Raw genomic sequence first — 26,075 nt, 5'->3', positions numbered from 1 at the left:
GCTTTCTTTCGTAGGTTTCTCCAGGCTTTGCGCTAGGTGGACAGACGTCTCCAACCTAGTAGCCGCCTTGGCCCCGCCCCTTACGTGATGGCCCCGCCCCCTCGCTTCCCGCGCCGCCGCAGTCTGCCTTCTCGCAGAGCGTCTGGGCTCGTGCACTTTCTGCCGCGTACTTGCTCCAGCCAGCCGCGCAGCTAGCCACGTGTGCCGACTTTGGGGCTTGCAGTCCTCACGTGGTTGCATTATAGGCGGAAACTTGCTGTAGTTCCAGCTTTTCTGTTTGCCCACGTCTCTGAGCTCCGTTCCCATGGCGACCCTGGTGTTGGAGGATGGGTTGGTCCTGCGGGGCCAGCCCTTTGGGGCCGCTGTGTCGACTGCGGGAGAAGTGGGTAAGCAAGCCCGATTCGGCTGCCGACCTCATCCCACTCTCTGTTGCCCTTCTTTGCCCAACCTGCCTTGCCCAGACCCCGCCATTTTCCCGCCTGCCCAATTCCCCCCCCTCCCTTTTCGGCGCCCAGGTTCCCAACCCAGCTTCTTTCATCTCTCACGGCCAAGGCAGCCTTCACAGGGGCATTCTCATGGCGTGAGGCAGAGTTCCAAAGAGTGCCTCGCCCGAACCCCAGCCCTGCCTTTCTTGCAGTGTTTCAAACCGGCATGGTCGGCTACCCCGAGGCCCTCACTGACCCTTCCTACAAAGCTCAGATCTTAGTGCTGACATATCCTCTGATCGGCAACTATGGCATCCCTGCAGATGAAGTGGATGATTTTGGTCTCAGCAAGGTAGCCACACCCAATGCTTTCTCTATATTCCTTTTCAAATAAGTAATTATTAGCTGTTAATGAAGTGAAGACATTGACATTCTGCTAGGCATCCTGAAGAGAACAAAGATTTGTACAGAAGTGATAAAACAAGTACTGTACTATGAAGGGTTTGTTAAATACCTGGAGAAGCACAGTACTAGAGGCCAAGCCAGAGACTGGTCTTTGGTGAGAAACCAGTGAAGACATTTGAGCAGCAGAGTCCTGTGATGGGAGCAGTACTTTGTTTTACGATTCAATGGATGAGTGGGAAAGAGACTAGAAACTAGGGTCACACCCTTTCCAGTGACAGTAGGTCCCAGTTCACCTATCAAACCAGTGAAGTTGATTATCATTTTATAAACCTATTTTCCTTACCTTGCCTCATTTTCTACCACTTTCAGTAGCATTCTTACTTCTAGATAAGAAAACTCAGCTTCTTCTCACAGTGAGATTTCCCCTATCCCTCCTTCTCTGGAATTTTTAAATTAAATCAACACAAGTTAATAGGGGAAGTCACCATAGCCTTCTTTCCACTTGGAGAGGTAAGGGACACACTTGTTATTCCTCAGAAGGGACCATTCCTCATCACAAACCAAAAGTACACTGCATTCTAGTTTCTAACACAGAGTCTTGGTTAACATATATTAATTTTCAGCTTTGTGAACTGTAAACAATGACAAAATTGATTTTATAAACCTGAAAAATTAAGGCCCTGACAGAACCAGGGTGAGTAAGGCCTCCTAGAGCCAGCAGACCACCACAGATGCTTTTGTGGCACATGTGCTGTTAATGTATTTGTCCATGTGCAGATCAGTCCTCTTGGACACGGTTCTACCAAACTTTTTTTTTAATTTGTTGATTTTAGAGAGGGAAGAAGAGAGAGAAAGAAGAAGAAGGGAGGAAGGAAGGAAAGAGAAAGAATGAAAGAGAAAGAAAGAAAGATTGGTTTGTTTTTCCACTTATTTATGCATTCATTGATTTTTTTTTTTTTTTTTTTTTTTTTTTGTATTTTTCTGAAGCTGGAAACGGGGAGAGACAGTCAGACAGACTCCCGCATGGGCCCGACCGGGATCCACCCGGCAGGCCCACCAGGGGCGATGCTCTGCCCCTCCGGGGCGTTGCTCTGTTGCTACCTGAGCCACTCTAGTGCCTGGGGCAGAGGCCAAGGAGACATCCCCAGCGCTCGGGCCATCTTTGCTCCAATGGAGCCTTGGCTGCGGGAGGGGAAGAGAGAGACAGAGAGGAAGGGGGGGGGAGTGGAGAAGCAAATGGGCGCTTCTCCTATGTGCCCTGGCCGGGAATCGAACCCGGCTCCCCCACACGCCAGGCGGCCGCTCTACCGGTGAGCCAACCGGCCAGGGCCTATGCATTCATTGATTGATTCTTGTATGTGCTCTGACAAGGGATCGAACCTTCAACCTTAGCATATCGGGACATTGCTCTAACCAGCAGAGCCTGCCAAACTATTTTTCGAATTCCTAAATAACAAACTTAATATCCATCTTTCTTTATATCTTCCACTAAACATGTGATTTGACTATATCACTACCTCCCACATAAATTACCTATTTATCTGTTTAGTTATTAAATGCTTATCTGTTGGGGAACAATTTTTTTTTTAATTGATTTTTAGAGGAGAGAGAGAAAGAAAAGGGTTGAAGGAGGAATAGGAAGCATCAATTCATAGTGGTTGCTTCTCATACATGCCTTGACCAGGCAAGCCCAGGGTTTTGTTTTTGTTTTTGTTTTTGTTTTGTTTTTTACAGAGACAGAGAAAGAGTCAGAGAGAGGGATAGATAGGGACAGACAGACAGGAACGGAGAGAGATGAGAAGCACCAATCATCAGTTTTTCGTTGTGACACCTTAGTTGTTCATTGATTGCTGTCTCATATGTGCCTTGATCGTGGGGCTACTGCTGACGGAGTACCCCCTTGCTCGAGCCAGCGACCTTGGGCTCAAGCTGGTGAGCTTTTTTGCTCAAACCAGATGAGCCCGTGCTTAAGCTGGGGACCTCAGGTCTCGAACCTGGGTCCTCCACATCCCAGTTTGACACTATCCACTGTGCCACCACCTGGTCAAGCTAGCCCAGGTTTTGAACGAGCAACCTTAGCATTCCAGGTTTTGAACGAGCAACCTTAGCATTTGTGCACTGAGCCACCACAGGTCATACAGGGAACAAATCTGTGTTACGTTCTTTTGTATATATAGTCCCCTATGAAGGGGGAGGGTATAATCATACCTACTGTTGTTCCCTGAACCTTTATTTTTATTTAGTAAGGTATTGTACACCTGCCTGTCTTACATGTTTTTATCATACCCTGTACTTATGATTTTTTAAAAATATTTTTTTCTTTTTTCTGTGGCACTCAAACCATTTCACAGAAACTCCCTTCTCACTTCAACTGTCTCACTGCTGCCATGTTGAAAGACCCTGTAATTATGATCTTGTTTATTTACATGTTACCTTGTTAATTTTACACTCACTAAGTAACAAATTAACATTGTGAGATAGGGACCTTGTCTTTTTTTATGCTCACTATCTCTCCCCCAGCACTCAGAAATGTTTTTTGACTGCTACCGTGTATCAGTCGCTTTGCGCTTGAGTTCACAGTTTTGTGAAGACCCACATTCACATTATGCTGTAAATGGCAAGAACACTAGAAATGAAGTGAGCTTAGGTGAGCTCTAAAGGGGGAGGCCCAAACACAGTGGCTGAGTGGGAATGGCTTTACAGAAGAGGAGATTTGTGGTCTGAGTTTTGGTTAAAAGAGAAGGAAAGAAAAAGGAAAATGTCATTTTCAGCTATTTATCGGGCACCCTGGGACCGTGTGTACAGTACTCCAGATGGGGGACAGCACGGCTGGTAAAGGGCAGAAGTATGAGATGCTTGATGTGTTTTAGGAATGGCAGGTCATTCAGTGTGGCTGAAGTACAGGGCCCATACAGTACTATGTGAAAAGACAATGTAGGAAGGTATGCAATGGCCCTGGGCTCCTTGCAGTCTATTCCTTCCATCAACAGTGGTTTGAATCCTCGAGAATCCACGTGGCAGGATTGGTGGTGGGAGAGTGCTGCCCTACTCCCAGCCACTGGAGCACCATCCGCACCCTGCACGAGTGGCTGCAGCAGCATGGCATACCTGGCCTGCAAGGTATGGTGCAAACACAGTGTGTTCAGGCAGAGCATAGGTGTGTGGATAAGAAGACTCAAGAGAAGACCTGTGTGCACTGTTGGAACTTGAGTCCAAGGTTGTGAGAAAACAGATCTGATTTGAGGGTTTAGATTGGGTTTGGGGGCAAGGAACTGAGCTCTTGCTCATGTGGAAAATTTCAAACATGCAGAGAGAATAGTCTATAATGAACCCCCAGCTTCCATAGCTACCAACTCAGGGCTAAATATATTTCACTACCACTACTATAACCGCCAGATTATTTTGAAGCAAATCTCAGATGTACCATTTCATCCATAGTTAAATATCTGAAAAAGGTATCCTTTTAAAATTGACCACAATAACATCATACCTTTAAAAAATTAATAATATTTCCTTAATATTTGAATATCCAGGCAAGGTTTAAAATTTTTTCAGTTATCTAAATTTTTTTTTTTTTTACAATTAGTTTATTTGACTCTGGGTCTAAACAAGATCCCTACGTTGCATTTGATTATATATTTTTTACTCTATGGGCTTTGTAACCTATTTGTAAAAAAACAGGTCAATTTTCCTTTGGAGTATCCCACAGTCTGCATTTTGTTGATTACATTCCTGTAGTGTCATTTAGCATGTTCTTTTTCTGTAAACAGATAAATCTGTATTATTTTCTATAAACAGGTCTATCTAGAGTCATGGTACAATTGAGATGTGATGTTTTTGGCACGGACACTTGATGGTAGTGTATTTCCATCAGGATGGCCCAGGATTTTAATGCCCATAGAACAGCTGTGTGTGACTCAGAGCTCTGGAATGGAAGTGCAGCTGGAAACCTTAACCTCATATGTGACTGAGTTGGGGGAGTGTGATCTCGGACTGTGCTATTTTGACAGGAGTGGACACTCGGGAGCTGACTAAGAAGTTGCGAGAGCAAGGGTCTCTCTTGGGCAAGCTGGTGCAGGATGGGACAGAGCCGTCAGCCCTGCCATTCTTGGACCCCAATGCCCGCCCCCTGGTGCCGGACGTCTCCATTAAGGTACAAAAGTAGAGTGGGAGAATGTTGCAAGCTATTAACAGAGAAGTTACATTCTCCCTCTAACTGGGGCTTCAGGGAGAATCAGACGAAGTTAGGGGTTGGTGTGCACATATTTGTACCCACTAATCACAAATGCCAATGTTGCCCTCTATTTCTCAGGCTCCACAGGTTTTCAATTCAGGAGGTACCCCTCGTATCCTTGCTTTGGACTGTGGCCTCAAGTATAATCAGATTCGATGCTTGTGCCAGCGTGGGGCTGAGGTCACTGTGGTACCCTGGGACCACACATTGGACAGCCAGGGTAAGTAGCAGGGGTCTCAGCAGGACCACAAACAGCATAGGTGGAAGATATGTTCCTTGGTCTAATTGTTAGAAGTCAACATGAGTTGCAGGGAAGACAATGGAGAGCAGGGCTTTTGCTCTAAGTAAAGGGCTGCAAGGGTGTCTCTAATTCGATATTGGTTTTGATGTCATCTTTTCTGCCCATTCCAGAATACGAGGGTCTCTTCCTGAGTAATGGCCCTGGTGACCCCGCCTCCTATCCCAGTGTTATATCTGCATTAAGCCGTGTCTTATCTGAGCCTAATCCCCGGCCTGTCTTCGGGATCTGCCTGGGACACCAGCTGTTGGCCTTAGCCATTGGGGCCAAGACTTATAAGATGAGGTGGGACTTATGGGGAGAGGAAGGGCCCGCAGTACTGACGTGAGGGGAGGGGAGTCTTGGGAATGGGCTTTCAGTCAGTGTTTGTTAGTGTTGGAACAGAGCAGGAGCTGGTAAGAGTCCTCAGACCAACAAGAGTTGGGTTGGTCCAGCGGCGAAGGAGGGTGAAAGAGACTTGTGACTCAGCATGCTTCCATCGCCAGATACGGGAACCGAGGCCATAACCAGCCCTGCTTGCTGGTGGGCTCTGGGCGCTGCTTTCTGACATCCCAGAACCATGGGTTTGCTGTGGAAACAGACTCCCTGCCAGCAGGCTGGCTCCCCCTCTTCATCAACGCCAATGATCATTCCAATGAAGGCATTGTACATGACAACCTGCCCTTCTTCAGGTGAGCCTGGGTGATTCTGGCACAGTGACTAGGTGTGCACAGCTTTGAAGCCCCCTGGGACTTGCAGATAAAAGTACAGCATGATAGTGGGCCCCAGTTTTCCATCCCATTCATCACCCACCTCCGAGGCTGCCGGTGCCCAGGATGACAGGTTCTATAACCCAGTCTCTTCAACAGTGTCCAGTTTCACCCAGAGCACCACGCTGGCCCTTCAGATATGGAGCTTCTTTTTGATATCTTTCTGGAAACTGTGAAAGAAGCCAAGGCTGGAAACCCTGGTGGCCAGACAGGTAAGCACCTGCGAAGAACTGGGTTAAGAAGCCTGGCTCTAGGATGGACATACCTCCGGAAACATATATGTTTGGGACGTTAAGGGGGTGGGTTGGGAGGGCAACCAAACTAAGATGGTTTATTTATACTTCTATTGAAAGCAGCTCCTAAGTCATTAGTCCTGCGTTCTGTTTCTGACTCTGCCACTCATTAGAGGCATGACTTGTCCTGGATTCTTCTGTAAGATGAGGGGGTTAACCCAGATGATTTCTCACAGGTCTCATTCATCTCTAGCAGTCGGACTTTCTTTGTTTCCACAGTTCGAGAGCGGCTTGCTGAGCGCCTCTGTCCGCCTGGGACTCCCAGCCCGGGCTCTGGGCCGCCCCCACCACGGAAGGTTCTGATCCTGGGCTCAGGGGGCCTCTCCATTGGCCAGGCTGGAGAGTTTGACTACTCAGGTTCTCAGGTGAATATGTTCATCCCGCCCCTCTGGGTGCATGTGCCTCGGGAATGGATAGTCTCACGGAGAAAAGCTGAGGCTTGAACACTGGTTGTGGGGAGGCAGTGGCAGACAGGGTCTGGGAATGTGCAGAAAGGTGAGGAGCTGAGGGATAGAAGTTGGTTGTTGCGGACTAAGAGCACAGGGAGGGAGAAGAGGAAGAGAAGTGCCCATCTGAGACTGTTCATGGTCTTGCTTCTGCAGTCAAAGCTGACACGCCATTTTTGTCCCCCTAGGCAATCAAGGCCCTGAAGGAAGAAAACATCCAGACATTGCTGATCAACCCCAACATTGCCACAGTACAGACCTCCCAGGGGCTAGCCGACAAGGTCTATTTCCTTCCCATAACGCCGCACTACGTAACCCAGGTAGGGCCGGGGTAAGGCTGGATTGAGGAGAGGGACCCATGTTGGCAGGGGGATCCAGTGGTCACACTGGGTTTCTAAACTTATTTAACCCATTTCCTAACCCCAAGGTCTTACTGCCTGTTATTCCCCTCTCTCCTTCCCCAGGTGATCCGTAATGAGCGCCCAGATGGCATATTACTGACTTTTGGGGGCCAGACAGCTCTGAACTGTGGTGTGGAGCTGACTAAGGCTGGAGTGCTAGCACGATACGGTGTCCGGGTCCTGGGCACACCCGTGGAGACCATCGAGCTGACAGAGGACCGGCGTGCCTTTGCCTCCAGGATGGCGGAGATTGGAGAGCATGTGGCCCCCAGTGAGGCAGCAAATTCTCTTGAACAGGTTTGAGAGATGGTTGGAGGGAGGTAGAATGGTGTCCTTTTTCTTTACACCTTATTTTCCCTGGGTCCAGGGACTCTGTGCAGCAAGCAGTCAAGGCCTGACCTGTTCGTTCCTCTCTTCTCATTGCAGGCCCAGGCAGCCGCCGAGCGACTGGGGTACCCTGTGCTGGTGCGTGCCGCCTTTGCCCTAGGAGGCCTGGGCTCTGGCTTTGCCTCTACCAGAGAGGAGCTCTCTGCTCTTGTGGCCCCAGCTTTTGCCCATACCAGCCAAGTCCTGGTGGACAAGTCCCTGAAGGGGTGGAAGGAGATTGAGTATGAGGTGGTGAGAGACACCTCTGGCAACTGTGTCACGGTGAGTGTGGAGCCAGGGTGGGAGTAGGGTTAGGCATTATGAGCTTCTGTAAGAGCAGAGGCCTGGGCTGAGGTCTTGGGAGGGTTTGCTGTCCCTAAGACCTAGGATGGATGAAGGCTCTGGTCTCGCCTGACCCGCTTTGGCAGTGACCTCCATGGTACCCTCCCTTCACAGGTGTGTAACATGGAGAACTTGGACCCACTGGGCATCCATACTGGTGAGTCCATAGTGGTGGCTCCGAGCCAGACACTGAATGACAGGGAGTACCAGCTACTGCGGCAGACAGCCATCAAGGTGACCCAGCACCTTGGAATCGTTGGGGAGTGCAATGTGCAGTATGCCTTGAACCCTGAGTCTGAGCAGGTGAGACTGTAGGTCCCGGAGCTGACATTCTAGTTATTGGACCTCCTTCCATAATTTTGAGGCCTCAAGGCAATGAGGCCTGGCCCTGGCTGGTTGGCTCAGCGGTAGAGCGTCAGCCTGGCGTGCGGGGGACCCGGGTTCGATTCCCGGCCAGGGCACATAGGAGAAGCGCCCATTTGCTTCTCCGCCCCCCGCCCCCCTCCTTCCTCTCTGTCTCTCTCTTCCCCTCCCGCAGCCAAGGCTCCATTGGAGCAAAGATAGCCCGGGCGCTGGGGATGGCTCCTTGGCCTCTGCCCCAGGCACTAGAGTGGCTCTGGGTGCGGCAGAGCGACGCCCTGGAGGGGCAGAGCATCGCCCCCTGGTGGGCAGAGCGTTGCCCCTGGTGGGCGTGCAGGGTGGATCCCGGTCCGGCGCATGTGGGAGTCTGTCTGACTGTCTCTCCCCATTTCCAGCTTCAGAAAAATACAAAAAAAAAAAAAAAAAAAAAAAAAGGCAATGAGGCCCTTTGGCCCTACAGACCTTGGAGTATTGTCTTTGGTAGGGTTGGGCCTTGGATAGGGGGCTTCTGTTATCCATCCCTTGGGGAGGGCTTTATTTTGTTGCCTTTCTGAGATCTCTCTTAGGTGGCCCTTCCAGGCCAGTTACCTGGTAACTCTGTTCTCTCTCTTTGTAGTATTACATCATCGAAGTGAATGCCAGGCTCTCTCGCAGCTCCGCTCTGGCCAGTAAGGCCACAGGCTATCCACTGGCCTACGTGGCAGCCAAGCTGGCTTTGGGCATCCCTCTGCCTGAGCTCAGGTACAAGGGTGGGGGAGAGATCAGGGACATAAGGGAAACATTCGTGGACAGGGCATATAAAAAGGACATTGGCCTGGATGTGTGGGGATGGAGAGAGCTACCTGTGAGCTCACCCTATATGTCTCCCACCTGTTCCTCTGGCACCCCCACCTGATGGCTCCCAGGAACTCCGTGACTGGGGGAACAGCGGCATTTGAACCCAGCCTGGATTATTGTGTGGTGAAGATTCCTCGCTGGGACCTCAGCAAGTTCCTCCGCGTCAGCACAAAGATCGGAAGCTGCATGAAGAGTGTTGGTGAGGGACAGATCCCAAGTGACCCTTCCCCAGATCACCCCACGGGGTCCCATCTGTCCCAAGAGTCTAGAATGTCATAGAGTTAGTTCCCTGGCATGGCCTTTCAGCATCTATATTAGCAGCTTCTTGGGAATACAGTTTTTTAGAGCTAATAGGGACATTTCAGACTAAGGTAGTAGTTCTTACTAGGAGTGGGAATCAAAGGCATCTGGAAATCTATGTTATAATACATATGCCGCCTCCCCTCCCAGGTGATATGTCAGGATCCCTGAGATGGAGTGATAGCCATCAGAGGATCTCATTGCTCATTTTACCATTGAGTAACTAAGATGCCCACAAAGGAAAGTATTGTGGCCAAATAGAGGACGGAGCCAAGAACTGAAAACTAGACCTGGTTGCTAGTATTCCTGTCCCATAACGAGGCCAGTGCCATGAAACTCCACCCACAGCATTTCATGGCATTTTGTCCATGGCCCTTAGGGTGTAAATGGCAGTGATGTTTTGTTTTCTATGCTAGTTTAAATTCTGATGCTTGGGGCAATGACTGCTGTTTTTTTGTGAACCTTCTTAATCCAAGTCAGCACAATGGTAACCATTCTTAGCACATTTCCTTCTCTGGGCACTTTCTGCCATAGTCACTAAATGAGAGGTTTTTGTTTTGTTTTGGTTTAACATGTATAAGATCAGAGCAGGATTTTAGAGATCTTTTTCATAGAAAAAGGTAGACAGTGAATGTCCATAGTGGTCAGTCTTCGTAAAGTGGTAGAGTATGCTGGAATTGAGTTATTGTGCTTCCTCATAGTGTCCTTTTAAGGTGCCTTAGACTGTCCTCTACAACATTTCAGCCCAAACAAGAATGCGCATGAACCAAAGTGCCACCTGCTAAGAATAAGAGCATTTCACTGTGCTCACATTTCCATTACAAGTAATGGTAGCCTTTAAACAAGTTAACTCTAAGCTCAGATATTATTTCAGAATTTTTAGAAATCTTACAAGACTGCCAAGTTGTTCCTCCTGGAGATGAATTTCTGTTATATGAAAATTATAATAAACATGGGAACAAAGCCGTAATTGTGGCTAAAAGAAGTGGCTTGAAAATAGACAATCAGCCTGACCAGGCGGTGGCGCAGTGGATAGAGCATCGGACTGGGATGTGGAGGACCCAGGTTTGAGACCCTGAGGTCGCCAGCTTGAGCCCAAGGTCACTGACTCGAGCAAGGGGTCACTCGGTCTGCTGTAGCCCCCCGATCAAGGCACATATGAGAAATCATTAATGAACAACTAAGGAACAGCAACAAAGAATTGATATTTCTCTTCTCTCTCCCTTCCTGTCTGTCTGTTCCTATCTGTCCCTCTCTCTGACTCTGTCTCTCCCACAAGAAAAAAAAAGAAAGAAAATAGACTATCAAAGATTGATTCCTGGATGAGACATTTCACTGTTTTATATCTATCCAAGAATTATTCAATGTGATCATTGGTAACTTTTTAAACTTTTATTACACACGTAAGATATATCTATCATTGAGAAGTTAGAAAAGATAGTTTAGGCCCTGGCTAGATAGCTCAGGTGGTTAGAGCATCATCCTAATGTGCCAAGTTGCAGGTTCGATCTTTGGCCAGGGCACATACAAGAATCAACCAATGAATGATAAATAAGTGGAACAACAAATTGATGTTTCTTTCTTCCTTCCTCTCTAAAAATCAAGAAAAAGTTTTTACAAAGAATAGTTTGTCTGACCAGGCAGTGGTGCAGTGGATAGAGTGTCGGATCAGGACACGGAGGACCCAGGTTCAAAACCCTGCGGTCGCCAGCTGGGGCACGGGTTCATCTGGTTTGAGCAAAGCTCACCAGCTTGAGCCCAAGGTCACTGGCTCGAGCAAGGGGTTGCTCAGTCTGCTGTAGCTCCACAGTCAAGGCACATATTAGAAAGCAATCAATGAACAACTAAAGTGCCGCAATGAAGAATTGATGCTTCTCATCTCTCTCCTTCCTGTCTGTCTGTCCCTGTCCACCCCTCTCTCTGACTCTCTCTCTGTCTCTGTCAAAAAAAAAAAAAAGATAGTTAAACCAAAGAATAATCAATCACCTGTAATCTTGTCACACAGAGATGAACTTGGGCGTGTATGTCTTGATTCCAGAATTTCTCTCAACATTCAAGTATGAGTGTGTTGAGTTTTTCTTTTACCGAAAAAAAAAACTTTTATAATATAACCACATTACAAAGGAATTAAAATCACTCATATTCCACTTCTTTAACCCTACTATTGGCACCTTGATTTAAATTTTTTAAAAGAAACATATTAAGGGGGAAAAAACAAAAACAAATATTAGGATAGTAAATAAAAAATATTGGGAAAAATACTGGAAGACTGTAGGCTAAAACATCAGAGGTCATGAACAAAACTTTACAGAAGAGGAAATCAATAAGCGAACTGGAGGGAAGGCTTCCTCTCATTAGTAACTAGAAATCTAGTTAAATTAGATAATATTTTTACTATTAGCAAAAATTGTTTTAAATGATTATACACACTTAGAAGGTTGGTTAAACTTACACTTTATATGTAAAGCACAAACTTCTATAAAGCAATTAATACTTATCAAGAGCCAGAAAACTTATCTTACCTGTTGCCCCTGCACTTCTAGAAATTTATACTAAGGAGCAAATCCAAAGCACCGAAAGCATCCTAGCCTCACTTAGAACGAGAAGCACTACAAAACTGAATGTCCTTCATTGAGTGAGCAGTTAAATGAGGTAAATCATGCAGGAATTAGCCTGACCAGGTAGTGGCACAGTGGATAAAGCGTCAGACTAGGATGCTGAGTACTCAGGTTCGAGACCCCGAGGTCGCCAGCTTGAGTGTGGGCTCATCTGGTTTGCACAAAGCTCACCGCTTGAACACAGTCGCATCTGGTTTGAGCAAAGCTCACCAGCTTGAGCCCAAGGTTGCTGGCTCGAGCAAGGGGTCACTCAGTCTGCTGTAGCCCCCTGGTCAAGGGACATACGAGTAAGCAATCAATGAACAACTAAGGTGCTGCAATGAAGAATTGATGCTTCTCATCTCTCTCCCTTCCTTTCTGTCCCTATCTGTCCCTCTCTCTGACTCACTCTGTCTCTGTTACACACACACACCACAAGTCATGCAGGAATTAAACTGCTGGTGATAAGGTCACAAAGCAATGTGGAAACATGCTTATGGGGAGTAAGAAAGCAGGATGGAAATCATACGTGCACTATAATGTATAAAACACACATGCAAAGGATGTCCAGGAGGAAATACTCTGAAGTGATGGTTATAAATGTGATTAGCTCAGGAAAGATTCAGTGAGTAGTGGGATTATTTTCCTATTATCCAGACTTGTTAAAAGTTTTAAGGGATAAGTCAGATTCCAGATGGTGTCTTAGCAATATGAATAAAGCAAACCAAATAACTGGGTAACTATTGATTCTTGGGGGCCACTGTGATAAATTGTAACATGTTCCAGTATCCACATGCCCATTTTAGTTATTTTAATTCCATATTCACTGATAAGCAAAACATGAAAATTGTGGGGAAAGAGCTGAAAGTTTAAAATTTATCAATAATGAAACACCATAAATCCCACTACCATGGGACTTGACTTGAGAAGCTTCTAGAGATTTGACTGTAAGCCATAGACGTTCTTGGCAGCTCCCCCTACCACCAGGCCCTCAGTCTTTATATCCTTTGTCTCCAGGTGAAGTCATGGGCATTGGGCGTTCCTTTGAGGAGGCCTTCCAGAAGGCTCTGCGCATGGTGGATGAGAACTGTGTGGGCTTCGATCACACAGTAAAGCCAGTCAGTGATATGGTAAGTGGCCCCCCTTCCCTTAGCAGTACCCCTAAAATAGACCCTGCTGCTTTCTGTCCCCAGCCCATGAGCCCGTTACCTGTAATAGTAGCAGTGATCATTATCGAACCTTTGCTGTGTTTCCATTTTGCGGAGAATTTTGTGACATCATCTCATTTGTCATTATATGAGGACGTATTGTGAGACTATAGATGTGGAAACTGAGGCTCAGAGAGCTTGTGGGACTGGCTCAAAGCCTCATAGGCAGCAAGAGGCAGAGCCAGGATCTATCTAGGTTTTTGCAACTGCAGAGCCTCCGCTCTGGGCTGCAGTTTCCTTTTCTAAGATGCTGACGGTCCTGCCATCAGGCTTTTTGAGGTGCTGACAGTAGATCGGGAACATTTTGCTTAACATTCTGCCACCTCCTACCTCTGCACAGTCCTTCGTTTCCCTCTGTCTGCCCTCTCCCCCATTAGGAGCTGGAGACGCCCACAGATAAGCGGATCTTTGTGGTGGCTGCCGCTCTGTGGGCAGGCTACTCAGTGGAGCGCCTGTACGAACTCACACGCATTGACCGCTGGTTCCTGCACCGCATGAAGCGGATCGTCGCACACGCCCAGCTGCTGGAGGAGCACCGCGGCCAGCCTTTGCCCCCACACCTGCTGCACCAGGCCAAGCGCCTGGGCTTCTCAGACAAGCAGATTGCCCTTGCAGTTCTGAGGTTAGAGACGGCGGTGAGGGCCTCGGGCTGGGAAGTGTGGGGCAGTGAACCTTGGTACCAGGGAGGGGCCCTTGGAAAGGAGAGAGAGTGGGGAGCTTTGGAGGCCCTTGACCTTCATCCCTCGGGTACTGCTCTCTGTGGTCCCTACCCTGCTCAGTCCGCACCCGCTCCCAGGGCCTATGTCTCCGCCCTTTCTCCTGTAGCACAGAGCTGGCTGTTCGCAAGCTGCGTCAGGAACTGGGGATCTGCCCGGCGGTGAAACAGATCGACACGGTTGCGGCTGAGTGGCCAGCCCAGACAAATTACTTGTACCTGACATACTGGAGCACCATGCACGATCTCACCTTCCGGACGCCTCACGTCCTGGTCCTCGGCTCTGGCGTGTACCGTATCGGCTCTAGCGTCGAGTTTGACTGGTGTGCCGTGGGCTGCATCCAGCAGCTCCGGAAGGTCCGAGAGCTAGTCTCTCATGCTTTCTCTGCTGTTCTGTTCAGATTCAGAGAATGCCTTTCACCCAGGCTAAATCATGGCAATTTCTGATCATTGCTACTCTTTACATCGGTTGTAGGGCCTTGGGTTGGGAACAAGGGTCCCCTTAGCCTGTGCCCCACACAGCGCACTTGTCTCCTTTCCAACACTTTGTACCTGCTTCTCCAATGCCTGCAGCCAGCGCCAGCTCCACTTCCCTCCCTCGCCGGGTGCCCTGTACCGCTATTTCAGGAAGCTGAGGTGGTGCTCTCTAAAGTTGCGGCTTTGGCTTTTCTTCATCTCTTCCTCTCACCTAATTGTTAATATCAGTCCCCTCCGCATTGCAGATGGGATATAAGACCATCATGGTGAACTACAACCCAGAGACAGTCAGCACCGACTATGACATGTGTGACCGACTCTACTTTGATGAGATCTCTTTTGAGGTAAGAGGAATGAAGGCTGCCCCTTAGCCTGAGTAGCCAGAACCAAGTGGAAGTAGCTGGCTGCCCTAAGATTTCCCGGATGTTGTGGGGTATGAGGGGATGTGGGTGGAGGGTGAGGAGCAGTGAGCCAGCAGGCTGAGGTCCCTGACCCCACTTGTCACCACCACTTGTTTCTTCTCCTGCACCACAGGTGGTGATGGACATCTATGAGCTGGAGAACCCTGAAGGCGTGATCCTGTCCATGGGTGGGCAGCTGCCCAACAACATGGCCATGGCTCTGCATAGGCAGCAGTGCCGGGTGCTGGGCACCTCCCCTGAAGCCATTGATTCAGCTGAGAACCGTTTCAAGTTTTCCCGGCTCCTTGATACCATTGGTATCAGCCAGCCTCAGTGGAGGGAGCTCAGTGACCTAGAGGTGGGCTGGGGCCTGCTGGGAGGCTGGAGGATGTCACGCGAGTGTGACCAATCTAACTAAGCTCTCTGCACCCTTAGTCAGCTCGCCAGTTCTGCCAGACCGTGGGGTACCCCTGTGTGGTGCGCCCCTCCTATGTGCTGAGTGGCGCCGCAATGAACGTGGCCTACACTGACGGGGACCTGGAGCGCTTCCTGAGCAGCGCAGCAGCCGTCTCCAAGGAGCACCCTGTGGTCATCTCCAAGTTCATCCAGGAGGCCAAGGTAGGAGGCTGCAGACAGAGAGATCTCTGAGAGCAGGCTCCTGGCCCTAAAGGAGGCCCTCCCCTCTGGTCCTATAGAAATTCGTAAGCACAGGGAGCTGGGAAAGATGGGTTGTACCAGAGCTCTTAAAGGAAGGGATCATCCAGCCTGACCTGTGGTGGTGCAGTGGATAAGGCGTCGACCTGGAACGCTGAGGTCACCGGTTCGAAACCCTGGGCTTGCCTGGTCAAGGCACATATGGGAGTTGATGCTTCCTGCTCCTCCCCCCTTTCTCTCTCTTTCTTTCTTTCTCTCCTCTCTAAAATGAATAAATAAAAATATTTTTTTTAAAAAGGGAGGGAGAATCCTGGGACAAGTGGGAGAGGAAAATGGCCTTGCGCCACGCCACATTGCCCTGCGTGCCCCCTTCACCAGGAGATTGACGTGGATGCTGTGGCCTGTGATGGTGTGGTGGCGGCCATCGCTATCTCTGAGCATGTGGAGAATGCAGGCGTGCACTCAGGGGATGCCACGCTGGTGACCCCACCACAAGACATCACTGCCAAAACCCTGGAGCGGATCCAAGCCATCGTGCATGCTGTGGGCCAGGAGCTGCAGGTCACGGGACCCTTCAACCTGCAGCTCATTGCCAAGGTAGGAATAGAGGGCTAAAGCAGTATTTTTCAACAGCTGGTCTTTGGTTGAAAAGCACTGAACTAGCCTGACCTGTGGTGGTGCAGTGGATAAAGCATCGACCCTGAACACTGAGGTCGCTGGTTCGAAACCCTGCACTTGTCTGGTCAAGGCAAATATGGGAGTTGATGCTTCTTGCTCCTCCCCCCTTTCTCTCTCTCTCTCTCTCTCTCTCTCACACACACACACACACACACACACACACTCTTTCCTCTCTAAAATGAATAAAAAAAAAAATTTTTTTTTAAAAAGGAATATTTAAAAGGAAAAGCGCTGGACTAAAGGAAGGGACTAACAGGCCACAGCACTTCCTCGTTCCACACCGGCCCCAGTGACAGGGAGCCCTGCATTGTCTCCTGCCCTCATGAAAGTAGGCAGGGAGGCTGGAGGGAGTGGGTGATATCTAGGACCCACCATGTTGTCAGGGTTTTTTAAACTGGTTGATTACCCACAGAACAGTGAGTGAGAAGAAGAGTTGAGGTCAGTAGGGTGGTGTTGGCAAGCCCAACCTGCAGAAGGCCTGACCAATTCTCTTCTCTGCCCCAGGACGACCAGCTGAAAGTTATTGAATGCAACGTGCGTGTGTCTCGCTCCTTTCCCTTTGTCTCCAAGACGCTCGGTGTGGACCTAGTAGCCTTAGCCACACGAGTCATCATGGGGGAAGAAGTGGAGCCCGTGGGGCTCATGACTGGCTCTGGAGTCGTGGGGGTCAAGGTAAGGAGAATTGAAACCATGAGGTTCGCGGTCAGCAGCAGGGAGACAGCAGGAGAGTTCCCTCACTCCGCAAATTGTCAACGTGTAAACCAAACACCTGCTGTCGGCAGGGCGTCGCGAGGCCATAAGAGTGATGAGATGGCCTTTGTCCCTTAGGAGCTTACACTCTTGTAATGGAGGCAAGAGAAGTTGGGTCCAAAACCAGCTTGTTTATAAAACAGTCTGTAATAAACCTACATAATAAAGATAGAGACAGAATACGCTAAAGGAGTTTACAGATGGTAGGTGCCACTTCCAAAAAGGGTGACTGGGGAAGGCTTGAGAGAGGAGGTGGCATTTGAATTGGGCCTTGAAGGACGCCCAGGATGTTTGATTTGCAGACCTTGTTGAGGAAGTGTTCCGAGGCCAGGGGGCAGCTGCACGGCCACTGAGGGAAGGCCTGGGAGTGTTGGGGAAGTGGCTGGCTGGCGGGGTGGGCACCGTGCTGTTTCGAGGGGACCGTGCCTGCCTCTCCCACTGCGGGGAGGCAGGTGTTCACGCCTTGGCCTCTGTCACATCCCACTCCCTCAGGTGCCCCAGTTCTCGTTCTCCCGCCTGGCGGGCGCTGATGTGGTGTTGGGTGTGGAAATGACCAGCACCGGGGAAGTGGCTGGCTTTGGGGAGAGCCGCTGTGAGGCCTACCTCAAGGCCATGCTAAGCACTGGTTTTAAGATTCCCAAGAAGAACATCCTGTTGACCATTGGCAGCTATAAGGTACAGAGTCTGGGCGAGGGGGTGGGTAGAGAGATGGGACAGATGGCCTGACCTTGAAACGGAAGGTGGGAGAAACACAACCTCATCTTCCTTCTGCTTGTTTCAGAACAAAAGTGAGCTGCTCCCAACCGTACGACTGCTGGAGAGCTTGGGCTACAGCCTCTATGCCAGTCTGGGCACCGCTGACTTCTACACCGAGCACGGCGTCAAGGTACTGGGGCTCCAGGGCCTACCCCCCGCTGCCCTTCCTGCAAGGGTTTGAAAGCAGCATAGAATTCTCTGCCTCCTCCTCTGCTTTTATTGTGGTGCAAATCGTATATATTCTATGCAGAAAAGCAAAGAGAAAAAAATCCCTGACAATCTCTCTACCACTTGTTAACATTTTGATGTATTTTGTTCTAGAATTTGCTCTCTCTTATTGTGTGTGTGTTTGTGTGTGGGCTTAGACTGCACAGAGTCCTTGGTAACCAAGTTTAAATATCTTCCCTGTCTGCAGATAGACTACCACTAGCAAATGCAGGGAGCCGTGATCCCCGCCCTATGGGTCCTCAGTCTTCTCAAGGGCTCCTGGGCCACCTCCCCTCCCTGCAGGCTGGTCATCTGACACCCCTGCCAGGCTCAGATTGGCCTTGACCTTGTCTCTGGGCCGCAGGTAACAGCTGTGGACTGGCATTTCGAGGAGGCAGTGGATGGGGAGTGCCCACCACAGCGAAGCATCTTGGAGCAGCTGGCTGAGAATCACTTTGAGCTTGTGATTAACCTGTCGATGCGAGGAGCTGGGGGCCGCCGTCTCTCCTCCTTCGTCACCAAGGGCTACCGTACTCGACGGCTGGCTGCTGACTTCTCCGTGCCCCTCATCATTGATATCAAATGCACCAAACTGTTTGTGGAGGTAACTGAGACCTGGGTGCCGGGAGGAAGACATGGGGGAGAGGGTGTCATGGGGTTGGGAAGGTTTGAAACAGCCATGCTAATAATCAGACTCTGTGGCTGCAGAGAGAAGGTGAGTATGAGAGGTAGGAGCCTGATTTATGGGAAACCCAGTCCCTGCCTGCAGCTGCCAGGATGCCCTGAAGTCAGAGCTGACCGTGGTTTCCATCTGCAGGCCCTAGGCCAGATCGGGCCAACCCCTCCTATGAAGGTGCATGTTGACTGCATGACCTCCCAGAAGCTTGTGCGTCTTCCTGGTAAGTGCACCTTCCGGGAGGACTTGGCTCTGGACACTGGTTATAGCTGGCGTAGAGACCCCGGTGTGGTGAGGGCCTCTCTCCCTGTCCTGGACTGCATAGTGTGCTCCCCAGAAGCTTTGTCACTCTGAGCACTTTCATTCTTTGATCCACGATGCCCCTGACTGAGAAACCTCGTCAGCTCTGACGTGTATTCTCCAGGCCCCGCAACTCACCTCCTTGATGCCCTTAGTGTCTCTGAATATTCCTTTGATCTTACTGCCTCCATATTCTCCCAGGATTGATTGACGTCCACGTGCACCTGCGGGAACCAGGTGGCACACACAAGGAGGACTTTGCCTCAGGCACAGCCGCTGCCCTGGCTGGGGGTGTCACCATGGTGTGTGCCATGCCTAATACCCGGCCCCCCATCGTTGATGGCCCTGCACTGGCCCTGGCCCAGAAGGTGAGCCCTTGCACCTTCTGGAGGTGAGCCTCTTTATGGTGAACCATGTGTCCCCACCAGCCTTCCTGAGCCCTACTCCTGCTGCCCCTCCCCAGGAGCCTAGGCCATTGGTGCCAGGCTGTCATGGGTGCCCATGGCCCCTCTCTCATATGTATCCTCTGCAGCTGGCAGAGGCTGGCGCCCGCTGTGACTTTGCCTTATTCCTCGGAGCCTCGTCGGAAAATGCGGGGACCTTGGGTGCTGTGGCTGGGTCTGCTGCAGGGCTGAAGCTCTACCTCAAAGAGACCTTCTCTGAGCTGCGGCTGGACAGTGTGGCCCAGTGGATGGAGGTAGGGCGTGGCGTGTGGGAGGAGGCAGCCAGACAGTCCCTGCTGGCCGGAGGGGCCCACAGAGTGGGCTGACAGCAGTGAGGAGCCGAGGGAGCTCTGTGAGGGCTCCCGGCTGTGGCGAGCGTGGAGAACCAAAGGCTCTGCACACTCCCTGAGAGTTCTCCCTGCCCCCAGCACTTGGAGACATGGCCTTCCCACCTTCCCATTGTGGCCCACGCGGAGCGGCAGAGCGTGGCCGCCATCCTCATGGTGGCTCAGCTGACCCAGCGCTCGGTGCACATCTGTCACGTGGCACGGAAGGAGGAGGTGAGAGGCACCAGAGGTCCCGGTGCCCCTGTTGCTTTCCTAGTAACACCAGCAGACCAGGGGAGTCCTCGGTGGCAGCAGAGGGTCAGGGAAGCCTAGAGGCAGAACCCTCGGCTTGTCTGTCCCATAACTTTTCAAGAAGGGATGTTGGCTGTGAGAACTTTATGGGGCAGGGCACAAGGGGAGGCTTCCTCCAGATCCCCCGCTCTTACCCCAGATCCTGCTGATTAAAGCTGCAAAGGCACGGGGGCTGCCAGTGACCTGTGAGGTGGCGCCCCACCATCTGTTCCTGAGCTGCGAGGACCTGGAACGCCTGGGGCCTGGGAAGGGGGCGGTCCGGCCTGAGCTTGGCTCCCGCGAGGACGTGGAGGCCCTGTGGGAGAACATGGCTGTCGTCGACTGCTTTGCCTCCGACCATGGTGAGGGGGCCTGCAGGGTACTCTGCCCAGCAGAGGCCCCAGCTTGGGATTTGGGCCAGCACTCCGGCTCCATGAAGACTGAGACTTGATCTGTGTGGTATCACAGCCTCTAATACAGTGCCTGGTCTGTGATAGGTGCTTGATAAATGCTCATTGAAAAAACGAATGAGCACATAATAAAATCGTAAATGAGAGAATATGGGGGAAAAGTGTGGGCCCAGAAAACGGCAGGAGTCCCCATTTCCCTACTTGATGATCCCAGGTGGCTGCCCTGGTGGTGTGTGTGACTTCCCAGATGTGGAGGTGATTGGTGCTGAGGGTAATGCTCTCTCTCCCAGCCCCCCATACCTTGGAGGAGAAGTGTGGGCCTAGGGCTCCCCCCGGCTTCCCTGGGCTCGAGACCATGCTGCCGTTGCTGCTGACAGCTGTGAGCGAGGGCCGGCTCAGCCTGGACGACCTGCTGCAGCGGCTGCACCACAACCCTCGGCGGATCTTCCATCTGCCCCCGCAAGAGGACACCTACGTGGAGGTGTGGGGATGGCGGGACGAGGGGGCCTCGCCGTGGTGGGGGGCTCACTGGCCCTTGGGTCTCTTCCGTGGGGTGAGCTTTCTTTAGCATAATCCATGACTCTGGTCAGGTGGATCTGGAGCATGAGTGGACAGTCCCCAGCCACATGCCCTTCTCCAAGGCCCACTGGACACCCTTTGAGGGGCAGAAGGTGAAGGGCACTGTTCGTCGTGTAGTCCTGCGAGGAGAGGTTGCCTATATTGATGGGCAGGTACGTGGTGGCCTGTGTCCAATCCCACTTGTGCCATTTTCATTGCTCCCCCAGCACATCTGTGCGGTCCCACTACCCCCTCCAGCTGCCCTGGGGTGGGCAAAGAGCCCCTAGGGCATTTTTCTCCTTGCTGGCTTCCTTTCCTTCAATGCCAGTCCAGTGTCCTCCTCACTTCCCCGCCCCACCTTCTGTCTGCAGGTTCTAGTACCCCCAGGCTATGGACAAGATGTACGCAAGTGGCCTCAGGGAGCTGTCCCCCAGCCTGCGCCCTCAGCCCCTACCACCGGGGAGGTCACCACGGTACACACACTGCTCGGGGCTAGAGTGGGAGTGTTGGGAGTTGCAGCCAGGGGCAGGGCTAATGACATAAACTTTTTAATTGGTGGTTTCAGGGACAAAAGGCTCTTCACTTGACAGTTAAAATCCCTGCCACCTACCTCTCTCTGTCTACTGCAAAACACAAGACCAACTCTCAGTTTAGGAGGCTGCTTATGGGGAACGGGGAACACGGACCCGTCAAGCTAACCAGAGATATAACTGGGGGCCTGTCACAGGGCTCGTACACGCCTCTGAAAGGCCAGTGCATCTGCCCCTGCTGAGGGGGGGAAGTGATGGAGAATTGAATCCATGTGCATAGTGAACAGTTTGACTTTTTATGATTGATTGGATTCAGAAGGGCTTGGGTCAGTCATTCTCAAAACACTAGACCCATGTTTTCTCTCCAGACACCTGAAAGGCCTCGCCGGGGCATCCCAGGGCTTCCTGATGGCCGCTTCCACCTGCCACCCCGAATCCACCGAGCCTCGGACCCAGGTCTGCCAGGTAAGACAGAGGTCCTGTTATGGGGAGGGTTGGCCACCTGGACTTCCAAGATTTGTAGGGATAGGCTCCTCTCCCCGCAAGTGTTCCAGATGGACCAGGGCTGGGGGCTCAGTGGCCGAAGAGCTGATCCTGGCCCTCCCCTCCTAGCACCTCATCTCTGTCTACTTACCCTGTCCTTCCCGCCGTCCTCTCATCCTAGTCTGATCCACTGTACCTGCCTTTACCTAAACTAGTCTGCCCAGTGTAAGGTAGGCATCCCACAGTTTCTTCTCACGGGCCCTCTTTTGTTGTGGGCAGCTGCATTCCTGTGCCCGGGAGCTGGGATCCCACAGGGCAGCAGAGCGTGGGGTAAATCCCTGTGGTCGGTTGATGTGAGCCTGGCCATGCCCCTTCCCTAGGATCCCTTTGCCACCTGGGAGGGCTCAGGGAGGGGACACCTGCGCGCACACAGCATCCCCCATGGGAAATCACGTGCGTGTCCCCAGAGCTGCTAGTCCTTCCTGCCCTCCTCTAACCTGCTGGAGCTACTGTGGTGTGAGTTGGTTTAACACAGACCCTGATTCAGAGGCTGGGAGAAAGGGGGGCTCTTCGCAGACCTCAGCCGCACGCTTACATCTGTCCTATTGCCGTTTGTAGCCGAGGAGCCGAAGGAAAAGGCATCTCGGAAGGCAGCTGAGCCAGGTGAGAGGCTCCCCCAGAACACACACACACCTCGGGGACCTCTGAGCTGGCCTGGGTAGAAGGAACCCTCTGACCAGCCTCTTCTGCCCCGTCCCTCACAGCAGAGCTGATGGGAACCCTTGATGGCACCTGCTACCCTCCACCACCAGTACCTAGACAGGCATCACCCCAGAACCTGGGGGCCCCTGGCCTGCTGCACCCCCAGATCTCACCCCTGCTACACTCATTAGTGGGCCAACATATCCTGTCCGTCCAGCAGTTCACCAAGGACCAGGTGCCTGGCGGCGGGAGGATGGGGATGCCCAGAGCTTTGAGGATCTGGCAGGTCGGGGCTAGGACCTCTGGAGGGCACTGCCAGCCCAGCTGATTCGGGATCTTTCCTAGATGTCTTACCTGTTCAATGTGGCGCACATGCTGCGTATGATGGTGCAGAAGGAGCGGAGCCTCGACATCCTCAAGGTCAGGGCAGGGCTGTGAACTGAGGATCCGGCCCCTGCCAGCAGTGCTGTGCAGTGGTCAGAGGGGCCCCCCTGCCCCTGCTATAAGCCCCTCGTGTGCGTGCGAACCTCCCACTGTAACTCGGCTTTCTCTGCCCTGGGGAGGCCTGTTGCTCTCGGTCCCCCATGTCTGTCCTGTCAGCATGCTGCTGACCGCAAAGCCCTGAGCATCAGCCCTTTTACCTGGTCACCTGCTCTGTGCTGATGTATTCATGGGAGGGAGCTAGGATATTTCCTTTTCTCCCAGAGAAGGCGTGTCTTGTTCAGACGCTTTGCAGTGGCTTTTTGCAGGCAGAGCCTTTAGCTCAGAGTGACACACATAATGGAAATTCAGGTCACGGGGAGGTTTGGGGGAATGATTCTCTCAGCATCCCTCTTGTGTAAGTTGGAGAGGGAGGCAAGCAGCAGCCTGTGTGTTGCCAAGGTGACCACACAGACAGACACACTGAACCTGACCCTCCCAGGGGAAGGTGATGGCCTCCATGTTCTACGAGGTGAGCACGAGGACCAGCAGCTCCTTTGCGGCAGCCATGGCCCGGCTGGGGGGCGCTGTGCTCAGCTTCTCGGAAGCCACATCCTCCGTCCAGAAGGGTGAATCCCTGGCTGATTCCGTGCAGACTATGAGCTGCTACGCCGACGTCGTGGTGCTTCGGCATCCCCAGCCCGGAGCAGTGGAGGTGAGGCCCGCCGGTTCGCCTGTGCCTGGGGACCCAGGGAGGAGGACTGAGGCAGAGATGCAGAAGACAGGATTCTCCTTCCGTGTGCCTGTTTCCACAGCTGGCAGCCAAACACTGCCGGAGGCCAGTGATCAATGCTGGGGATGGGGTCGGAGAGCACCCCACCCAAGCCCTGCTGGACATCTTCACCATCCGGGAGGAGCTTGGGACTGTCAACGGCATGACGGTGAGCGTAGTGGCCTGCCCAGAGGAGGTCTGGCGAGGGAGGCCTTAGAGTAGGGGTCCCCAAACTTTTTACACAGGGGGCCAGTTCACCATCCCTCAGACCATTGGAGGGCCGGACTACAAAAAAAACTATGAACAAATCCCTATGCACACTGCACATATCTTATTTTAAAGTAAAAAAACAAAACAGGAAGAAATACAATATTTAAAATAACAAACAAGTAAATTTAAATCAACAAACTGACCAGTATTTCAATGGGAACTATGCTCCTCCACTGACCACCTATGAAAGAGGTGCCGCTTCCAGAAGTGCGGCGGGGGCTGGATAAATGGCCTCAGGGGGCCGCATGGGGCCCGCGGGCCATAGTTTGGGGACCCCTGCCTTAGAGAGTAGCTCTGTTATTCTGGAGTGTGCTGCATCAAGAAGACCTGCATCCTGGTCCTGAGGCCAGAAGCTTTGAATGGGAAGGGAGCACAGTCTGGGGCCCTCCTGGTGATTGGGTTCCTCCCCTAGATCACAATGGTGGGGGACCTGAAGCACGGGCGCACAGTGCATTCCCTGGCTTGCCTGCTCACCCAGTACCGTGTCAGCCTGCGCTACGTGGCACCTCCCAGTCTGCGCATGCCACCCAGTGTGTGGGCCTTTGTGGCCTCCCGTGGCACCAAGCAGGTGAGAGCCTGGAAGGCCATGGGGGACGTGGGTTAGGCAGGCAGAACCTGGCACTGCAGTCACCTGCCTCGGCCTCCCCCTGCAGGAGGAATTTGAGAGCATTGAGGAGGCGCTGCCCGACACTGACGTGCTCTACATGACGCGAATCCAGAAGGAACGTTTTGGCTCTACCCAGGAGTATGAAGCGGTGAGTGCCAGGGTGGAGGCGGGGCCGGCGCTGGTCCCGGGCACCCAGACTAGAGCGGGGAAGCCTGGGCTCCTGAGCTTGGTCAGGAGCCCTTGGTTGTAATGATCCATGTGGGTGTGCAGAGGACCTAGGGGAGCCCGGGCTGTGGCTTCGTCGCCGCCCGTTCTGAGGTGCTGACAGGGCCCCTTCTGCCTTGCAGTGCTTCGGCCAGTTCATCCTCACTCCCCACATCATGACCCGGGCCAAGAAGAAGATGGTGGTGATGCACCCAATGCCCCGTGTCAATGAGATAAGGTGACGTGACATTGGAATTGAGAACACAGCGGGGGCTGGCTAGGCAAGGGCGTTTAGTTCTGTATAGGCCATCAGGGGCTTCATGGTAACTCTTCCTTCTCTTGCAGTGTGGAGGTGGACTCGGACCCCCGAGCGGCCTACTTCCGCCAGGCCGAGAATGGCATGTACATACGCATGGCTCTGTTAGCCACCGTGCTGGGCCGCTTCTAGGCCCCAGCCTGCAGCCGCAGGCCCAGCTGCTGGGCATGAACACAGTGCCCCCCACGGGGGCAGCACACTTGATCGATGCTCTGGGGCGTCCAGGTAGCTCACGGGCACACACACACGGGCAGGCCACACTTCAGGCGTTGGACTGGACTGGAGCGCTCCAGCATGGGCGTCGACCCTGCCTCTCTGTTGCACCTCAATTCTGTACAGTTTTTCTACTGACTTAATAAATAGCTTAACTGCCGCAAGTTCCTGCTTCCTTGTGTGTTCTCTGGCTTCAGCATAGGATGCTGAGTGTAATAAGCAGAGCTTTCTTCCAGAAAATGAGAACTGGCAGCTCTTGCTCTGGCCAGGGCTGAGCAGCATGCTCAGCTAGGTCAGAGTCAGGGTTCTGGGCAAAAATGCATTATGCTAGTGGTACTCTGAGTGTCGAGCTACCTGGCTACGCGTTCAGCCCTCCCTCCTCCATTAAACCACTCTCAAAGTCCCGACGTGAGTCATGGTGAAAGGAAGGCTGAGCAGCCAGGCCTGACTGGTGAGGATTGTTACCGTCGGCCTTTCCTCTCCTCTGCCTGGTTAGCACTCTCCTTCAGTAGCTCAGGTGGCCATTGATCCTCAAAGCCTTGCCCTGGAGTTCTCCAGCTGCCATCACTGCTAAGAGCCCCTCCTGCCTCTTCTGTGGGAGCCTCTACCTGACACTGGGCTGTTCAGACTGGACTAGGGACAGAGGGACAGGTGC

At 52.0% G+C, this 26,075-nt stretch overlaps 1 protein-coding gene across 3 annotated transcripts; it reads left to right on the top strand.

Moving 5' to 3' along the window:
- Window positions 1-139: 139 nt before the first annotated feature.
- On the top strand, window positions 140-25,576 carry CAD (carbamoyl-phosphate synthetase 2, aspartate transcarbamylase, and dihydroorotase). 3 transcript variants are annotated; one of them, XM_066378660.1, is made up of 44 exons: window positions 140-386; window positions 638-777; window positions 3,821-3,950; window positions 4,841-4,983; window positions 5,143-5,284; window positions 5,476-5,647; window positions 5,848-6,033; window positions 6,211-6,323; window positions 6,624-6,769; window positions 7,039-7,170; window positions 7,315-7,548; window positions 7,678-7,899; window positions 8,074-8,262; window positions 8,936-9,060; window positions 9,225-9,355; window positions 13,071-13,183; window positions 13,639-13,883; window positions 14,087-14,333; window positions 14,699-14,797; window positions 14,988-15,212; window positions 15,290-15,472; window positions 15,887-16,105; window positions 16,691-16,858; window positions 17,429-17,611; window positions 17,718-17,822; window positions 18,264-18,503; window positions 18,717-18,798; window positions 19,077-19,243; window positions 19,408-19,572; window positions 19,747-19,878; window positions 20,096-20,297; window positions 20,636-20,826; window positions 20,936-21,076; window positions 21,275-21,376; window positions 21,802-21,898; window positions 22,535-22,579; window positions 22,684-22,853; window positions 22,964-23,038; window positions 23,541-23,753; window positions 23,854-23,979; window positions 24,493-24,648; window positions 24,734-24,835; window positions 25,035-25,129; window positions 25,237-25,576. In XM_066378660.1, exons 1-44 carry the CDS (start codon window positions 305-307, stop codon window positions 25,337-25,339), a joined length of 6,678 nt encoding a protein of 2,225 aa, XP_066234757.1. In that variant the 5' UTR covers window positions 140-304; the 3' UTR covers window positions 25,340-25,576. The 3 variants fall into 3 exon arrangements, with proteins under 3 accessions (XP_066234757.1, XP_066234756.1, XP_066234758.1); XM_066378659.1 differs by having other exon boundaries at window positions 22,681-22,853; XM_066378661.1 differs by lacking the exons at window positions 22,535-22,579; window positions 22,684-22,853; window positions 22,964-23,038; ... (4 more) ...; window positions 25,035-25,129; window positions 25,237-25,576 and adding an exon at window positions 22,196-22,512.
- Window positions 25,577-26,075: the final 499 nt, after the last annotated feature.

Source organism: Saccopteryx leptura, chromosome 3 (genome assembly GCF_036850995.1).
Source record: "Saccopteryx leptura isolate mSacLep1 chromosome 3, mSacLep1_pri_phased_curated, whole genome shotgun sequence".
NCBI lineage: Eukaryota > Metazoa > Chordata > Mammalia > Chiroptera > Emballonuridae > Saccopteryx > Saccopteryx leptura.
Note: the sequence above shows the minus strand (reverse complement) of the source record. Positions and strands in the feature narration are given on the sequence as shown.